Source organism: Buteo buteo, chromosome 20 (assembly GCF_964188355.1).
Source record: "Buteo buteo chromosome 20, bButBut1.hap1.1, whole genome shotgun sequence".
Lineage (NCBI taxonomy): Eukaryota > Metazoa > Chordata > Aves > Accipitriformes > Accipitridae > Buteo > Buteo buteo.
The window spans coordinates 14,999,549-15,015,635 of NC_134190.1; the positions used below are offsets into that span (position 1 = coordinate 14,999,549).

At 39.9% G+C, this 16,087-nt stretch overlaps 1 protein-coding gene across 1 annotated transcript in view; it reads right to left on the minus strand.

Moving 5' to 3' along the window:
- The window catches only part of MYLK4 (myosin light chain kinase family member 4), a 68,986-nt gene that overhangs the window by 1,979 nt on the left and 50,920 nt on the right, over nt 1-16,087 (minus strand). The window contains exons 4-14 of the mRNA XM_075052516.1: nt 15,265-15,721; nt 14,409-14,428; nt 11,501-11,606; nt 10,563-10,656; nt 9,312-9,421; nt 8,047-8,188; nt 5,578-5,648; nt 4,715-4,843; nt 4,042-4,194; nt 3,616-3,688; nt 1,954-2,029 (exon numbers count right to left, since the gene is read on the minus strand). Of these exons, the coding sequence (XP_074908617.1) occupies nt 1,982-2,029; nt 3,616-3,688; nt 4,042-4,194; nt 4,715-4,843; nt 5,578-5,648; nt 8,047-8,188; nt 9,312-9,421; nt 10,563-10,656; nt 11,501-11,606; nt 14,409-14,428; nt 15,265-15,721 (1,403 nt within the window). The 3' untranslated portion in view covers nt 1,954-1,981. The remainder of the gene's footprint in view (nt 1-1,953; nt 2,030-3,615; nt 3,689-4,041; nt 4,195-4,714; nt 4,844-5,577; nt 5,649-8,046; nt 8,189-9,311; nt 9,422-10,562; nt 10,657-11,500; nt 11,607-14,408; nt 14,429-15,264; nt 15,722-16,087) is intronic.

The window sequence follows — 16,087 nt, forward strand, 5'->3', positions numbered from 1 at the left end:
GCATTTATAATGCCAGGTCTAAATCAACTGGCAATTGAGTGTATTATTTTGGGTTAAATGTGGTAACCATACTACTTGCCTGATAAAAATAGCTAAAGGGATTCTTTAAAAACAAAGCATTGCTATGACTTTAGATCCACTCATTAAGTAAACTCAAATAAACTCGAAAAGAAAAACACACGCAGAGGAAATAACACTGCAAAAGCCAAAACCAGGTTTTCCTGCAAGTTAGATCATGGGTAGGTTACTATGTTACAAAGCTATAAAAAGTTTATTTAAAAATAATTTTGACTGCTGTTGGACACTCAATTTATCTCAAAGTTGATTTTGGTTGTAACAGAAAATTGTGTAATACAGTGCTGCCTGCATTAGAGAGGGAGAATTTTCACCATTTGGTTGCTGTGCAGTTAGTAGCTTGAGATGGGAAATAACAGATAAAAACACTAGTCCTGTAACAGGTTAGGAAAACCTGTTTAGAAAACTATTACATAGAAGCACACAGGTGAGTGGACCAAAGCTTCACGTAACCTGTCCCAGCACCAGTGAAGTGGGGATGAATGCTAAGGATCACGAAAAGGTATTCCTTCCCACTGGATTGCCATTACAGAAGTTGATGCTCAGACATTACCATATCAGGAAGTTAAGTGGCTTCAGAGAGCAAGTACAATATAATAATGGTACCTTAGCCCTCACTGACCTCCAGTGTACCATGGAAAGGCAGCTTCAAGTCCCCAACATAGCTCATTTAAAGATCATTAACTTCTGTGTTATGACACTACACTGTATAAAATCTGTTCTAATCTTAGTCAAAACAGAACAAAAATTTCAACCTCTCACAATACTCTCTTTTCCACGTTTCTGGACAAAACCTGTTGCAAAGAAAACCCAGTACATCACTTGCCCTACCAAGCAGATGATAGATTATGGCAGCATTAAAACTTGCTTGTGGTGAAAAGTGGACTACTTTTATGTTGGCATCTTGGTTGTTACTCATGACGCACAACTAAAAGGAAGTGGTTTTACAGTGTGTGTGTTCTCAGCCTCATTCACATCTTGACCCTCCACTGAGTTTCACCCAGAGAAGCCCCCAGAACCTTTGAGTGGTTCCCATGATCCTTCAACAGAGGCACCAACTTCTGTGGTAATTGGTAAAAGTGGCTGTGGGAACTGGTGTACTAGTTTATGGAGATAGTGTACTGCCTGAGGTAGCCTGATTTCAAAGAGGCTGAGTGAGTATGCTTTGGTCAAAGACAAGAGACAGAACATGAGAGCAGACTTGAGTTTCCCTCATCCCCAGGGAAGGCAACCCAGCCAGCCTGAGAACCACTAATGAAGTGTTTGTAAATGAAAGGGCAAAGACAGGGAGCCAGAAAAAAAGGACAGAGAGAGATGCTCTGTCAAAATTGTTTGGGTTGCTACAGGCTCAAAGGGCAGAAAAGTGGTCTGTCAGAACTGGGTCCTCAAAAGTGTGGAGCAACAACCTCTTTTAGGGGACACCTTGCTTTCATTTCGCTACAGTTAGTGGAACTGCCCTGAGGGTCTGGCCCGTGCCTCTGCTAAAAAGTAATTACTTTTCATATTTCTACCCTTTTTAAACCATACTCCTAACCACAGCATGAAAACCTGAAAGCTTTCAACACTGAAAAATTATTGGGTGAAATTCTGTCCCATGAGAGCCAGTGGGAGCATAACCATTCCCTCTAAAATGGCCAGGGTTTGCAGCACATATGGCTTCATATATATGATTTTTTTTTGCACGTTGCTGTGACTTGGTATAAGTGATAGGGCCGGTTTACATTTTGAATGCTTTCCAGACAACAGCAGGGATGGTGGTGGGGAATACAGTTTGGTCCGTGCACTTTGGACTATTGAAGGTTTTTGGCCGCCCACTGATCCCTTCTGCAGGGGCTACAGTATTTATATCTGAAGAAACACTTGGGATCTGAAACAAACCTTCTGTTTGGCAGCTCTTTCAGAAAGGTTATTGAGCCGGGGGTGCTTGGGACACACAGTCAGCTTTAGTCTTCTTCTAGGGGAAAAGAAAAACAAAAAAAAAAGAAAGAAAGATACCATTATTGGAGCACTAATTGAAGATCAATCACATCTTACCTCTAGTTAAGGTAATGGCAGAGCATTGCAACATCAGCATGTTTAGTGAAGCTATTTTGCAAAGCACAAGAAGTATGAACAAAAAATACTGGGAGAGGAGCTACAAAGGATGACATGTGTTGTAAGGTTTCTATGAGGGCAGGGTTTCCCCAGAAGAAAACTGGTGTAGGAAGCAGCACAGCAGGTAAGCAGCCTGTGTTCTTGCAGCATTTGGAAAAGACAGTCTGTTCCCCAGGTTGCAGGAATCAGAGTGTCACTGGAGCCCAACTAAAGGGGTCAAATTGTATCCTATGAAACCCTCTGAAGAGATACTTAACTATGACAAACTCTCTTTATTTTTACTGTGTATGCACACTTATAAATCTTCTCATTATCTCATAGGCATTGCTGTTCCGGGAGATTATAATGAAAACTACATTTCAATGAAAATTGTAATAATTTATTTAATTGTTATTATTTCCCATTTTATACTACTTCTTGTTATCCTTAGTCTGTATAACAGGAATATCTTGCAAGGACAAAGCTGTCAGGACACTACTCAGTCCATCCTGCGCAAAACCCACACCACCTCATCAGCAGAGCTACTATTGCTTTATTATCACCATAATCTTTGCTCTTATTTTTATAAGATTATTTTCTTAATTAATAATATGGTCCCTTAATTCTTAACGATGGATGTATTTCAAAAGGCGCCTTGACATATACATCCTAGGCAATACAGCAGTCATTTTATTTAACCCAGATGTGTTTTGCCTGCAAAGGAGGAAGTGAATATTGCACTTCAAATGCTGTAAAAATTCTGAAACCTGCTTAAAATTACCCCTTCATGAACCACAGAGTGGACTGACTTAGAATCAGCCAACAGCATGCTCATCAACAGTGTGAATGTCCCAAACTCACTGACTACTTAACTGAGGAATAATCAGATTTAAAATCTTGTTGATCCTCCAGCTTAGCCCGACTGAATTGTTCGTGTGAACAAACTGCTCCTTTTGTGTTGGCCACAATGCTGGCTACCCTTGAAGGGCAAGAAGGTGCTTAAGTACAAAGATACGCACTGGGTGAGGTTCCAAGCTCTGTTGGGAAAGGTATCCTTGGGAAGAGGTAGGATGAAATCTAACAGCACTCATGAGGGACTTCAGGAGAGCCTGAAAGGGTTTTCAAAGCAGAAAGCAGAATCATCCCCAGCTGGAAAACTCTTTTAATATGGTAAATCACTGCTCATTTTGTAAATAGTCTCATTTTGCTAAGAAATGGATCCACTCAGCAACACACAGCAATTGCATGATCTTCCCAGATGTGCAAGAACCGATGAGCAAGTGTGAGCATGCAAATTACAACAGCTAAAAAAAAGCAAGGGGACACATGTGGCTTACAGTGGCATGAAATGCAGCAGCAAGGAAGACTCAAAAACAGTTAAGAAAAATGTCAAAGCAAATAGTGATGTGGCAACACAAGAAGGCAACAGCAGATCTACAATGCACAAGAATATTTAAATTTAGGGACCTGGAGTCTGCAGTGGAGCTTGTGGTCTGATAACCATGGGTGTTTTAAGGCAGCAGTTGCACTTATTCTCCAGCTAAAGGAAAACCAGAATGCCATTAAGTGTTTTTCCCAGAATCTTACAATTCAACAATTATGTTCTACAGGTCATGTGTTCTGCCATCATGCAATGCTGTCATTTCAGGACTCTATGCCAGATGGCAGCTAATCCTTGAAGTAAGTTTTGCTTCACAGCAAAAATGCATTCAGGTAACTTCAGAGCATTTTATGGACACAATGAACAACATCAATGAAGTGGCATTATAATATTCTATGTGGACATAAGAAACTTAGATAAATCATAATAGTTCTGCAATGGAGCAGCACAACTGACACAACTGTGACATGGTGGCATGGAACACACATTTTAAAGATACATGGATTATATACCATTTTTCCTTGATGAGAAGCTTTGAGATGAAATCTTTGGCTTGATCAGAAACATCTCGAAATTCCTCATCTTCAAAATCCCAGCTACAGGACAGGATATTGTTGAGGGTCTCATTGTCATCATCACCCAAAAAAGGGGACAATCCACTGAGGCTAAAGTAAAAAGAAATGCGTTCAATCCTCCTGACATTTCCTCTTCCTGTACATGATCTCCAATGTGCCAACTATGATTGTTCTGTCACTCCTGGCCTATTGCAACAAGTTATTGTCTAAGAAAGTCTCCAAACCATTCCCATTCTCTCCTCTATTTACATGTTTACATAATCACCCTTCTTCTCTAAACAAACCAAGCATTACTGTCTTTCATGGTAAGTCATATTTTCATATTTCTGACCACTCTTGCACATACCTACAGGGAACTCATCAAGTCGTCTACATTATTCTGCAAGTGTGATGCTCAAACACTGATGAGAGATGTGCAATGAAACAAAGAAGAAAAGTTCATGGTGATTAGAAAAGAGGAGAGATTACTGAATACAGAATTTGGAAAGAAACCTGCATTTTCTATTTTGGGTACAGATTTTGTCAATCTTCCAGCGTAACAACAAATTTGGATGACTGACACAGTTCAACCTAGAAACAGCTTACGAAGCAGATACTGAATCCTACTTACAGCATATAAGCGATGACTCCTACACTCCACATGTCTGTAGGAAATGAGACAAACTCATAATTCACAACTTCAGGAGCAAGAAATTCTGGAGTCCCAAAGTTAACTCGAAGTTTTTCCCTGGGTTTATATCTAGGAAATGGAAACATTAACAAAGGACATCAATTATAGCTCTAATTAAAGTTGCATCATAAGTTGCCTCGCACTTAGAGGGATTTCAGAAGCATATAGGAAATTCAGTAGGAAAACAAGGACAGACAGAGGTACAAAGTAAAAATAAATATACCCATATATAGAATGAAAAATGTTTGCAAGCTTTATCATGCTTTTGGGCAAAACTCAACTGCTTTACAAAGGAATAAATTCAGATCTCAAGGACTCCTCAGAGCAGCTGTTATCATCCTTTTGGGACTTCTCTATATCATAGGCATGGAATTTTTAACCAGTAAATCCTTCACTGAGGTTATTGTACCTAATTAAACTAGAAAGTCATATAGCATGGGATATATTGTAACAGTCCTTGATGGTCTCTTACACTCTCTTGTGAAGAATCTCCAGAGACAAAAGACCAGACAAGATGTACCACTGGTTTTGTCCATTTTAGCTGTTCCCAGATACTTATGTGCATGCTTAATCAGAATCAGCCCTCTTTTAAGCTTCTACTTGAAAAAGGGCTTCAGAAGAAATCTTTTTTACTCAGCTCCAAACTTTCCATCTTAAAAGATATCTCTGGTTAAAAGAGACACATTAAATTTGTCCTAAGAACAGTAGGAGACCATTACATATTAAATATGTCATCAAATATGTAATACTTTTTTTCATCGTTTCCTAATTCATTTATGATTAGCAAGAACACATGCATGTACCTTCTTGCCAATCCAAAATCAATAATTTTAATTTGATATGCTGCTCGGTTCACACACAGGATATTCTCAGGCTGCCAAAAGAAACCAAAAAACACTTTAATGAGAAACAAGTATGAAAAACTGGGCTTTTAACAAACTGTAGGGAGAAAAACACTAAAAATACAGCAAACATCTCATAAGCACCTTTTGCTTCCCTCCTTGTTCAGATTTTTCTGCATGGGTACCCTCCCCCACTATCACACAGCAGTTGCGGTAGTGTGTTCTGTGCCTTGCAACTGTTTTTTCTCCTTGGCTTTTCAATTTGACATAAGGCAGCAGTTCAGATAAAGAACTCATTAGGGGGAGGGGGACAGAGAATGTAGACTTCCAAAGAGGGTTTCAGGATGCTGGCACTATGATTTTACAGACCTTAATAAGCTGACACTGATTTAAAAAAAAAAACAACAAAAAAAACCCCACAACGAATTTGTTGGGCTTTGAAGTTTATCTTACAGCTTTAAGTTTCTGAGTTCACGAATGTTCTGGCAGTAACTGTCTGATTGAACACTGATATATTAAGCTAGTCACATCAACTTTATGCTTTTCTCAGAGATTTTAGCAAAAGGTAGGATTCACAGGTTAAATCCCTCTGGATTTTCACAGGGCCAAATGCTGTTCTTCATTTCCCTGGCAGGAATCCATTAACTTCCTAGAATTACTCCAAATTCATACAGAAGGGACTGAGAACAGAATTTGGCCAATTGTCTTTGAAATGTAAATAGCTAAAATACAGTCTCATATTCACTGCCAGCAGTTTTATAGCTACTCTGTCTCGTTGCTCATTGAGTCCTCTTTGAAACAAAACAGCCCTCAACACTTAAAACATTAGTTAACCTTTGTCAACATTACTAATTCATTTTACATGTAGGATTTTTAAACACCATAGGACTTTTAAACACCATATGTCCACAGTTTCTGAGGTTCTGGATGATTATGGTCAGATTGATTTTCTTTCAATTTCAAGCTTTCTTCCCCAAAGTCATTTGTTACTGACAGCAATCTATGAACAAGCAAAACAGAAGGGAGAAGCCATAGCTGGCAAGCACATGAAAAGAGGTCTCTGGGAAGAATTTCTTGGACTGTATGTGCATCTTTTTGTCAGCAGTGTGACCTCATATTAAAACTGTGTCATCTCCAAGAGCATAATTAATGTGTCCCAGAGAACCATGCGAACTTGTGCTTGACAGGTTTCTAGGTAACTGGATGTTTATAAAGAAAGAGAAAAGTGAGTCTGGTCATTGATTAGCAACTGAAGCAGGTCCCAACAAGCATCTGCTCATTTGCTTAACCACTGCAATAATATATATGCTACCAACATTAAAGATGTACTATATTAACTCAGTTATTACAAGCCAAAAACAGCAGCCGTAATAAAAATCTCACCAAAGAGAAAACCGTCTTCTGCACTGTTTCTTTTTGCTTTGTTGCAAAGCTCAGGGATCACTAGGAAGCTTTATAGCCAGTCATAAAACTAAAGACATCATCCCGTTTTATTCCTGCACTAAACAGAGGTAAGAAACAAGTCTATTATTTGATAAAAACTTGGGTTAAGGGAGAAAGAGCCAGCTCAGATGTACAGTCTAATGAAAAATATCTTTACAACAAATGTTTTCTAAGGGGTGACAGTTAACCATTAGAAGTCAATGAGAGAAAGAATGTGCAATCGGTGGATTTGTTTTTAAAAAGAAGTGAAGAGACTTTTTGTGTATATAGTTGAATAGTTCAGATAACTAACCAAGTACGTGGCAGAGAATCTGCCACCCTTCCCTGGGCTTCCAGCTGCACTAGCAGCTATTGCCTAACCCAACATAGAGGTACTGTATTTGTTACATCAGGCACTGACTATTTTCATTTCTTTCATTTAGCAAGTACATTTTAATGTATTTTCCCCTAAGCTGGCTATCTGTTGATGCCTTTTTATGACCACAACAGTGTAGTGTAGTCCTCAGAAAGATGTGAAGGATTTTCACTGATCCTGAATGACCCTTGAATTTAGTTCCACTCACTTATGCCTTGGTTTCTGCATGGTAAAAAATAGGGATAATTGCTACGCCATGGCTGATGTGTAAAATAGAGAACTTGTGCAGTTGAATTAAATAATATTTGCACAGTATCTTGAGATCCAACTATCAAAATTGAAAATAGCAAGATATTTGTAGTCAGCTGCTGGCTTTCTGTAAAATCAGTCTGTGGAAAATTCAAGCACTATGAGGCTTGATGATATATGACCACAATTCTCATCTAATTTACTTAGTCCTGTAGTAATTTAACTGATCTCAATGCGGTTAAAGTAAATACACATTGGTCAAAGGAAAGCAGAATAAGGCCCTTTGTTGTTTCTGCCATGGGAATCTGCTAAGCTGTGTGGCCTACCATTAAGAAGAATTTCCACAGCTGTCATTGCACAAAACATACATCTCAATTCTCTACCTTGAGATCCAAATGAAGAATGTACATTTGGTGCATGTACTGAATTCCCTCGCAGATCTGTTTTATGAACAAGATGGTATCCATCTCTGTCAAATTGCAGTTTTCATCAATAATTCGGTCAAATAACTCTCCTCCTTCCACACTGATGAGAGAAAGACAATTAAGTGATGACCAAATCCAAATCTAATCCCATGCAGTTAGAGTAATACAGAATTTATGCTGTTGACTATTTTAATCACTCACAGTCAAGTTCAGTAAGGTGGATCTACAATATGAGCTTGTACTCTGATCTGAACTTTCCAAGAACTGGGTTCTGATACATACTGGCCCGAACTTCTTCTAGGTCTGAGAATCCAGTCTCCCATCCATTGAGAAGTACGAAAGTCCTGAAATTTGAACCTTATGCTGTCTTGGGTCATCATTTTGTACTAGTGAAATTAATGAAGTCACATGGAAAACCAAGACAACATGCTGGAGAAACTGCATTTAAACTGAAGTCCCCTCCATCAGAGCTTAAGAGGGACATGATTCAAAATTTCAATTTAAAACTATATGAAGCCAACAAAAATGACTTCTTAATTTCTTGTCACTTTTCAGAATGCCTCCAGCTTACCTATTCATAGCTACACAGACATTTACCTTTTGTGATATGCTAATCATGTAGACCAAATTCAGAGGACTAACTGAGAATGTCCAGAATAGCCAAACTCATATAACTTTGAATGTTCTGCCATGCTTTTCAATGTTTTAGTTACACCCTTTTTGGCTTCCTTAAGACAACATCTGCTTAACTGGACTTTAAGGCAGCTATTTTGTGCCTAATTACCCCAATAACCCAGCACAAAAAACGGGTTTATCCATTCAGGCACCCAGTATAAGGATTAGGCACAACAGCTACAGCTGGCTCCTCTTCAGTTGTAAGATGTCTTCTTGTTTGCCTCACAGAACTGGACATATTCTGAGAGGTCTGTTTCTTAGCTGACACATTTGAAATTAAAGAGAAGATACATAACACAGCTCTATCTTCAAATGGAGCAGTGGCTTTACAGCACCAGGAGCGTGGCACGTCACTGGAAAAATTGCATAAATGGCTGCATGGGAAAACTTTTCTCTTAAATTCCATTTTTTTTGTTCCTGAGAACATCTTTCATATATTCTTTCCACCTGTAAGAAGCTCTTGTTCTAATTTCAGAAGAAAGTAAGAAGGAAATGGACAATTCTAGCAAAAGTGGTAAAGAGAAAGGGAAAGAAAAGAACACACTTACTATTCCATGACTAGTACAATGTCATTTTTTGATTCAAAGGCATCGTATAGCTGGATGAGGTTCACGTGATTCAGCTGGTTCATGACATTGATTTCATTCTTTACTTCATCCTGTAGAGTCATGAGTATTGTTACAGAAGCCTTTTCTCTAAGAAAGCTACATGAAACAGGACATAGCTTGAACCAGACACCTACATTATCTTCATGTTTTCACTCATGGCAACCAAACACAGGGTTTTCCTATGATTGCTCCTGCAGTGGTAGATGGCAAGACTATAGGAGCTACTAGACTGAACTCCAAGCTTGAGTGGGGGACTGCTTCAGTAATAAGCTATTTGGGGGGAAAAGGAAGGGGAGAGCCCACATGGACAAATGGTGGGTTCACAGGGATGTAAAGAAAAGAGAGAAGCAGAATAGGACTTGGTTCAACCAGCTGTAGGTATACAAAACCATGCTGTATGAGAAAAGTCCAGGACAGTCATCAAAACCTCCCTTTGCAGTCAAGGGAGAGAGACTGGTACCTCCATTCAGCCCAACTATTTTAGACATGCAGTTTAGGATGGGCTGAATCATTCTCTGGTGGTGCCAATCTTTCTCCATTGACTATAAGGGGATTCTTGGTGATCAGCTTGGCCACAGCTATACCTTAGCAACCCCAGTTAGCTGAGACAAATCCCACCCTTGAATGCCATTAATGACACCGCTGTCACACAAAGGATACTATGCATGTCTTTCCTGTGAAAGCAAGCCCCAGATGGCCATGAAGTTTGCAAAACATGCCACACTAATTGTTCTCGTCTGTATTTGTGTTGATGTCAGAAGCCCAGATCTTGTCCGTTATCAGCACCCCTCACAGTGACACCAAGTCATTGCAGCAAAGGCTACAGTGTGCTTGGGAGGGAATACACTATGTCACAGGCCTGACAAATGTTTTTACCATTAAAGAAAACACTAACAGAAGTAACAGCAGAAAGTAAAAAAGAAAAGCCAAAGAAACACTAAGAGCTAAAAAGAAAGATGGAAAAATAAAGATTTAAAAAAAAAAAAAAAAAAAGAGAAAACCCCAAAAGAAGACTTTGATGAGTTACTAGAAGTTCTGGAGGAGAAGGGAAATAGAACTAGAGCCAATGGTAATCCAGCAGGTCCTATGAGTGTGATGGCTTGTAAGCCACTTGGCCATGGTCTGTTGTGTAGCTGAAGAACAGTATGAGATCCATTGGGGAACAAAAGACTAATATCACATTCTACCAACCTTCTGTTTAGGACCTTTCGCTTTTATAATTTTGGCTGCTAGCTTGAGACCTGTTGCTTTCTCTTCACATTTGTGCACTTGACCAAATCGCCCTCTAGGGAAAAAAAAGGAGAAAAAAAAAATCATCCACTGGTACTGGTGTTGGCCCTGAATGTAAACTAGGTTATAAACAACAGAAATTAACCTCTCCCTACTGGGTTCCATTTCAATTGTCCTATTGCTACTATTTTGTTGTGTAGATTAGACTTGCTACTACTCATTTAGGCACACCAAAATCCCACACTGTTCTAGCTGATATTATCCCACTTGTATGATTCACTATACTCACCTCATAACATGCAATGACTAATCCCGGGGAAGTCAACATACTATAAGGATAATAACTCGTGCACAATCTGCCCCTCTCCACCATTCTCCTCCAAGGGAAGCTTGTGATTTCATGATGAAACAAAGCCTTACCCAAGACATACTGTCATCAAAAATGACAATATCACTCTCTCCTAAACAATGTCAGCATGAGAGATCAAGAACTACATGGCTTGTCAGATTAGCCTGCTGATCTATCTGAAAACATGCATGTGTTTTCAGGGATGGGACACACCGAAAGAAGGCTACAACATGAGTCTATGTCCTGCTGGCTGCAATGTGAGGTAAACTATTACAGCATCCTAGGAGCCCCATCATAAAGCCTGAGGGCAGCTGGCTGACCTAGAACACCACCAAATACAAGCCAAGTCTGCTGGTGCCAAACCTTAAGCCAAAATTCACTCACACAGTAAAATCAGCCTCCTGTTTTCATCCCTCTCTAAAGGACTGTTAGAGCTTAGACTTTCATGACTTCGGCTCTAGTGAGGTATGTTGCTTCCATTCACCTCCTGGGGTGCTTGGCTGTAAATTTGTGCCTTGCTTTTCATGTTGATTGGGTTCACCTGACTTACCCTCCCAGGATTTCATTCTCGCTGACATTGTAATAACTGCTGATCCCCGCCCTTTTGGCTGAGACAATCCGGTGATCAAATGGTGCTGGTGGAGTAGGACTATCATCTACAAAAGACAAAACAGACAGATAGCATATGAGTGGTCACATGCAGTGCTTGTCTATCTCGTATATTAGTCCCTCTTTTCCCCATGTAAGCTCATTTAAGAACTGAATACACCTACTCTAAGTTTTATAGATAGGTCTTTCTCTGTTATTTAAGAAGGGTTTTATTCCAGGAGCTCTGGCTCAGAAAACAGGGTGTTGTCGAGGAGCTACACTACTAAGACAAGGACTCCGTTATTAAGTTAGCATCTTCTGCACAACAGTAGCAAGAGGCAAAGTGAAGACCACTAGACTAAACCAATGTAGCCTCATGCCCACAAAGGGCCTCAGCAATTTGTTTGGAAGGAATTCAGCTTTTTCTCTCTTTTTTTTCTTCTTTATTTTTTTCTTTTTTTTTTTTTCCTCAGGGACTGTTAATAGGTAAGTATGTACTGTAACTCTCCAGTGGGGTAGGAAGAAAGACTGAGCTCTCCTCTAGGCCCAGCTAAAAGAGGCTATTTCCCAGATTTTGCTGTTCATAGTGAAGAATCCCCTTCTCTTACTGATTGACACAACTTGTCATTCTCCACAGTGTGGTCATCCCTTTTAAAGATCACATTTAGAGCTTGTGTACATGAGGGAATTTCACCCTGGCAGGCAGCACCTGGGATTTCCAGTATGGCTCAGGACCCGGTGTGGTAGGACACATGGTAACTGTCACATGCTGCTCTGAAGAATTGCTGTCCTTAAAAAAAGATGGCAGATAAAAGGTAAAGAGGGGCACAGAGAAGGGATGGGTTTCCAACATCACACCTCAGCAGCTCTGGAGTTTCGGCACAAATGCAGGTCTCTGGCATTATTGTCTGGACATCCACGTGCTGGAGCATTCTGCTGTCCTGATCTCAAAATCCCTGCTGGAGACCAGCCCTGCATGCCTAATTTCTCTTTGGATTTTTTGCAGGGTGTTGCGACTTCAATTTCATACCCATGTTGTTTTCCATTTGATTGATACTCCTGAGAGTGACCTTTGGCTGACCAAGGTGACAAATACTTCTTCAACTGGTTGGGAGGGCTAGAGCCTCAGCGTTTCAACATGAGCTTTCTGGTTTGGAATGCCGGCTCCCTTTTGTGTGTTGAGCAATTTTAAACCCATTCATTACTCCAGTGAAAATTATTAAAAACACAAACAAAAAAACCAACCATGACAGCATGAAGCTGGCAGGAACACTTTGGTCATTAATGTAGCAGTAGATTGTCCTTATTCACAGTGAATGTCCATTTTTCCAGGACACCAGCTGTGTACCTAGATTTTTTTTTTGACAGTGTTAATAACTTACATGGTCAGGAAGTTAGTTCATGGTCAAGGAATTGTGAAAAGCTGGAGCTTCTGGAAGTTTGCCACCTACTTGGGATTCTGCAGAGTTTGAATTGCACGTCCTTAAGTATGGGCCTTTACATGTTAGAGACCCACAAAATGCCAAGAAATCCTCTACCTTCAAGGCAGAATTTGAGTCTAACACAAACTCCAAGGGCCCCAGCATGTAAGTGACAGGAGAAAGCTCAGCTCCCAAATGTTACCAAACTTTGGGCAAGGAAGTGTTCTTTTAAAAAGGCCAGAGTGCCTCTTTAAAACTATGCCTAAGTTTTAGCCTTCAGGATTTTCCCAGTGACAGGCCCTCTGTTCTTCTTTTCCTGCACAGCAAAAAGGATTTCTCCCTATTGAAGAATGACCTCCCATTACAGACCAAAGATGCTCCAAGAGAGACACTCTAACCTTAATATCATCCCTAACAATCTATCAGAGCTCAGGACAGGTTATGGGGTTTAAAGTTTTAGTACACTATCTCCTGTTTCCTGCTACAAGAGCCTAGCACAAACATTTAATAAATGTTTCCCTTTCCCACTCTCCTCCCATTCCCAAAGCAAAGAAATTAATTGTGAGTCCTATGCATGCACAGGCATACAAATGTATCTTCAAATCCTTCAGGCCATCCTCTCATGTGCCATTATTTCATATACAGAGATAGGCACTGAAATTCTCAAGCTGGAGGTCTAATATTAGAAATCTCTGCTTCACCCCAGTAAGCACTGCTTCAGAGTTCAGCGCCTCAGCACCATGTATCTCACTGTTCAACATCATCAGTCAGGCTTCCACACAAAAATCTGTATTTCTTTATTTTATGGACTGCAGTTGTTCTCAATTCAGATTGCAATGGTACAAATATGAGCAAGCTGGTTTTGCAGGCTACATCCAGAGCATTGCAGATTCTGTGTTAACATATGTTCTCAGCACTTCCACAGTTTTTGCCACACATGATAGAATTTCTCCCACCACTCTATACTTAAGAGTTTTAGTTCTGTTGTTAAAACAGGAGGGAAAGAGGATAGTATTAGTGGAGTAGTTGTGGCAGAAGCAAATTAGTTGTGACTAATTTCTGCCAGAATAGAAGCCTCTGAGATGGAAGCAAACAGAACTGTGTTGTTTCCCATCAGCTTAGGATGTGTCCCATGAACAACTGCTTCCCATCAGAACTACCATGCACACCTTTTCCCCCTACTAAGTACAATCATGAAATCATTCTCTCCTACAGATGTCTGTCTCTGATCGTCACTGTAATATCAGTGGAATCAAGTGCTTTGCCTTTAGGAATACTTTCTGTAAGAGCTTCTTTTAGTTTTACATGTGTCATCAGCACTTTCTGCATCTATCCCGCTCTTTTTGTTGTCATCTTTGATTAGGCCTTCATCATTCACTTGATGCTTACTGCTACCACTATGCTCAAACTGGCAGGTCTGCTCAGTGACTGAGTGATAATTTCCTGTACCTTTTTCGCAGCCTTTACACCTGCAAGGACAAAACATGGCATTAGAGTAGGGTACACTTAAAGCAGAGCAAATTTAGAAACATAGGTGAAATATGTCTACACATATATTGCGTTCAAATAACATTAGGTTATTTTGCTTCATGAAGTAAAAGAAACTGTTTTAATATTCACTTTAAGAAATAAAAACTACACTTAAGTTAATTCATGACAGCAAAATGTTTCCCCATCACTGAAATCCTCGCCTGAGTTCTTCTAAATTTAACATTTGGCTATCAATCTCACCTTTAAAGCAATGGGAGAGCATTGGGATTTCACTCTGTTCATATAGAGCTTAAACTGGTTTACCCCTGAAGGGCTATATATCAATGCAGCAAAGAATTACACTAAACAAATTTATCAGTTTAATTGCCTGGGCAAAGTTTCACAGTTTTGTGTTATCGCTTAAGTTACCACATTTTGCAGTAACTTAATTCCCAATTGGTACATGGCCTAATCTAACCTTACTTTGCTCATAGGTTATATGATGCTGCAGTATATAAGCATTATAATGGGAGAATTCTCCTCAAAGATGAAGAATAGCCTAACGTAATTCCCATGCTCCTAACCTATTTCCGAAGCAAACAACCAAAGCACACTGCTAGTACTGTGTATGGTAGATTGTTTGCCCGTCTTTTTTAAGGGTATAATTTCAGCTTAGAGCTCAGATCAGAGAGATAAACTCATTTTACACTTTTCTATTGGGCTGGATTTTCACCAATAATTATATTAACCAGCCACTTTGACTTGAAACTTGAACTACACATTTATCTAAATCATGGGTCTCTTAAGAATGTGCAGCCTGAGCTTCAGACCTTACCTTCCCTCTGGTGCCTCTTGATCATGGCTTTGTCCTGCCTCATCTTCATTTTGGGAAGGAGGTGGTGGTTCCTCAACTTCTTTTTCACTCTTATCAGCATTTCCCTCCCCTTCATTCTTCTCCTCTTGTCTTTCATCTCCAGACCTGTAATGTTCCTCCTTCCTCTCCCCATCTCCTGGGGACTCACTCTCTATCTCTTGCCTAGTTATCCTTTGACAAGCATCATCAACAGCATCTTCTTGCTGCTTTTCTTTAGTGAAGGATTTCTGAACAGAGCTTCTCCTATATTTGTAACAGCTTTTGAAAGCCAAACTTTCTCCTTTCTCCTGTGGCCTTTCAGTATGAAATTTGGGAAGATCCACTTGAAGCAGAACAGAACTTTCCCTCTCGGCATTTTCCTTGTTGAGCTTATCAACTTCTTCCTGAGAGCAGGACTGGCTCTTCTGGATGGCCCCCTCTGTAAGTAAACAGATTACCAAAGAATCTCAGTAATTGTCTGATAGTCAGTAACAACATTAAAGTAGGGTTGCACAGTTAGCATAACTTCTGTTGCATTTTGAACTAGGTACTTGCTTTCCTCTCCCACTTTCAAGGTCAGTGTAAATGTCTCCTAGGCAAGAGCAGACTACTTTAAAACAGGGATAACATGGGTCACAAACTCTTTCTTTCAGACACAGCACTGGAAAATGTTTTTCTCACTCAAATTTATTGTCAGCCAAGTCGAGGTTAATAAACTCCTCATGCAAAGCAGTTTTTTGAGCAGTTTGCCATCATGCGCACAGGCATGTGAAAAGTAGGTTGATGTTGCTTGGGTAATTCTCAC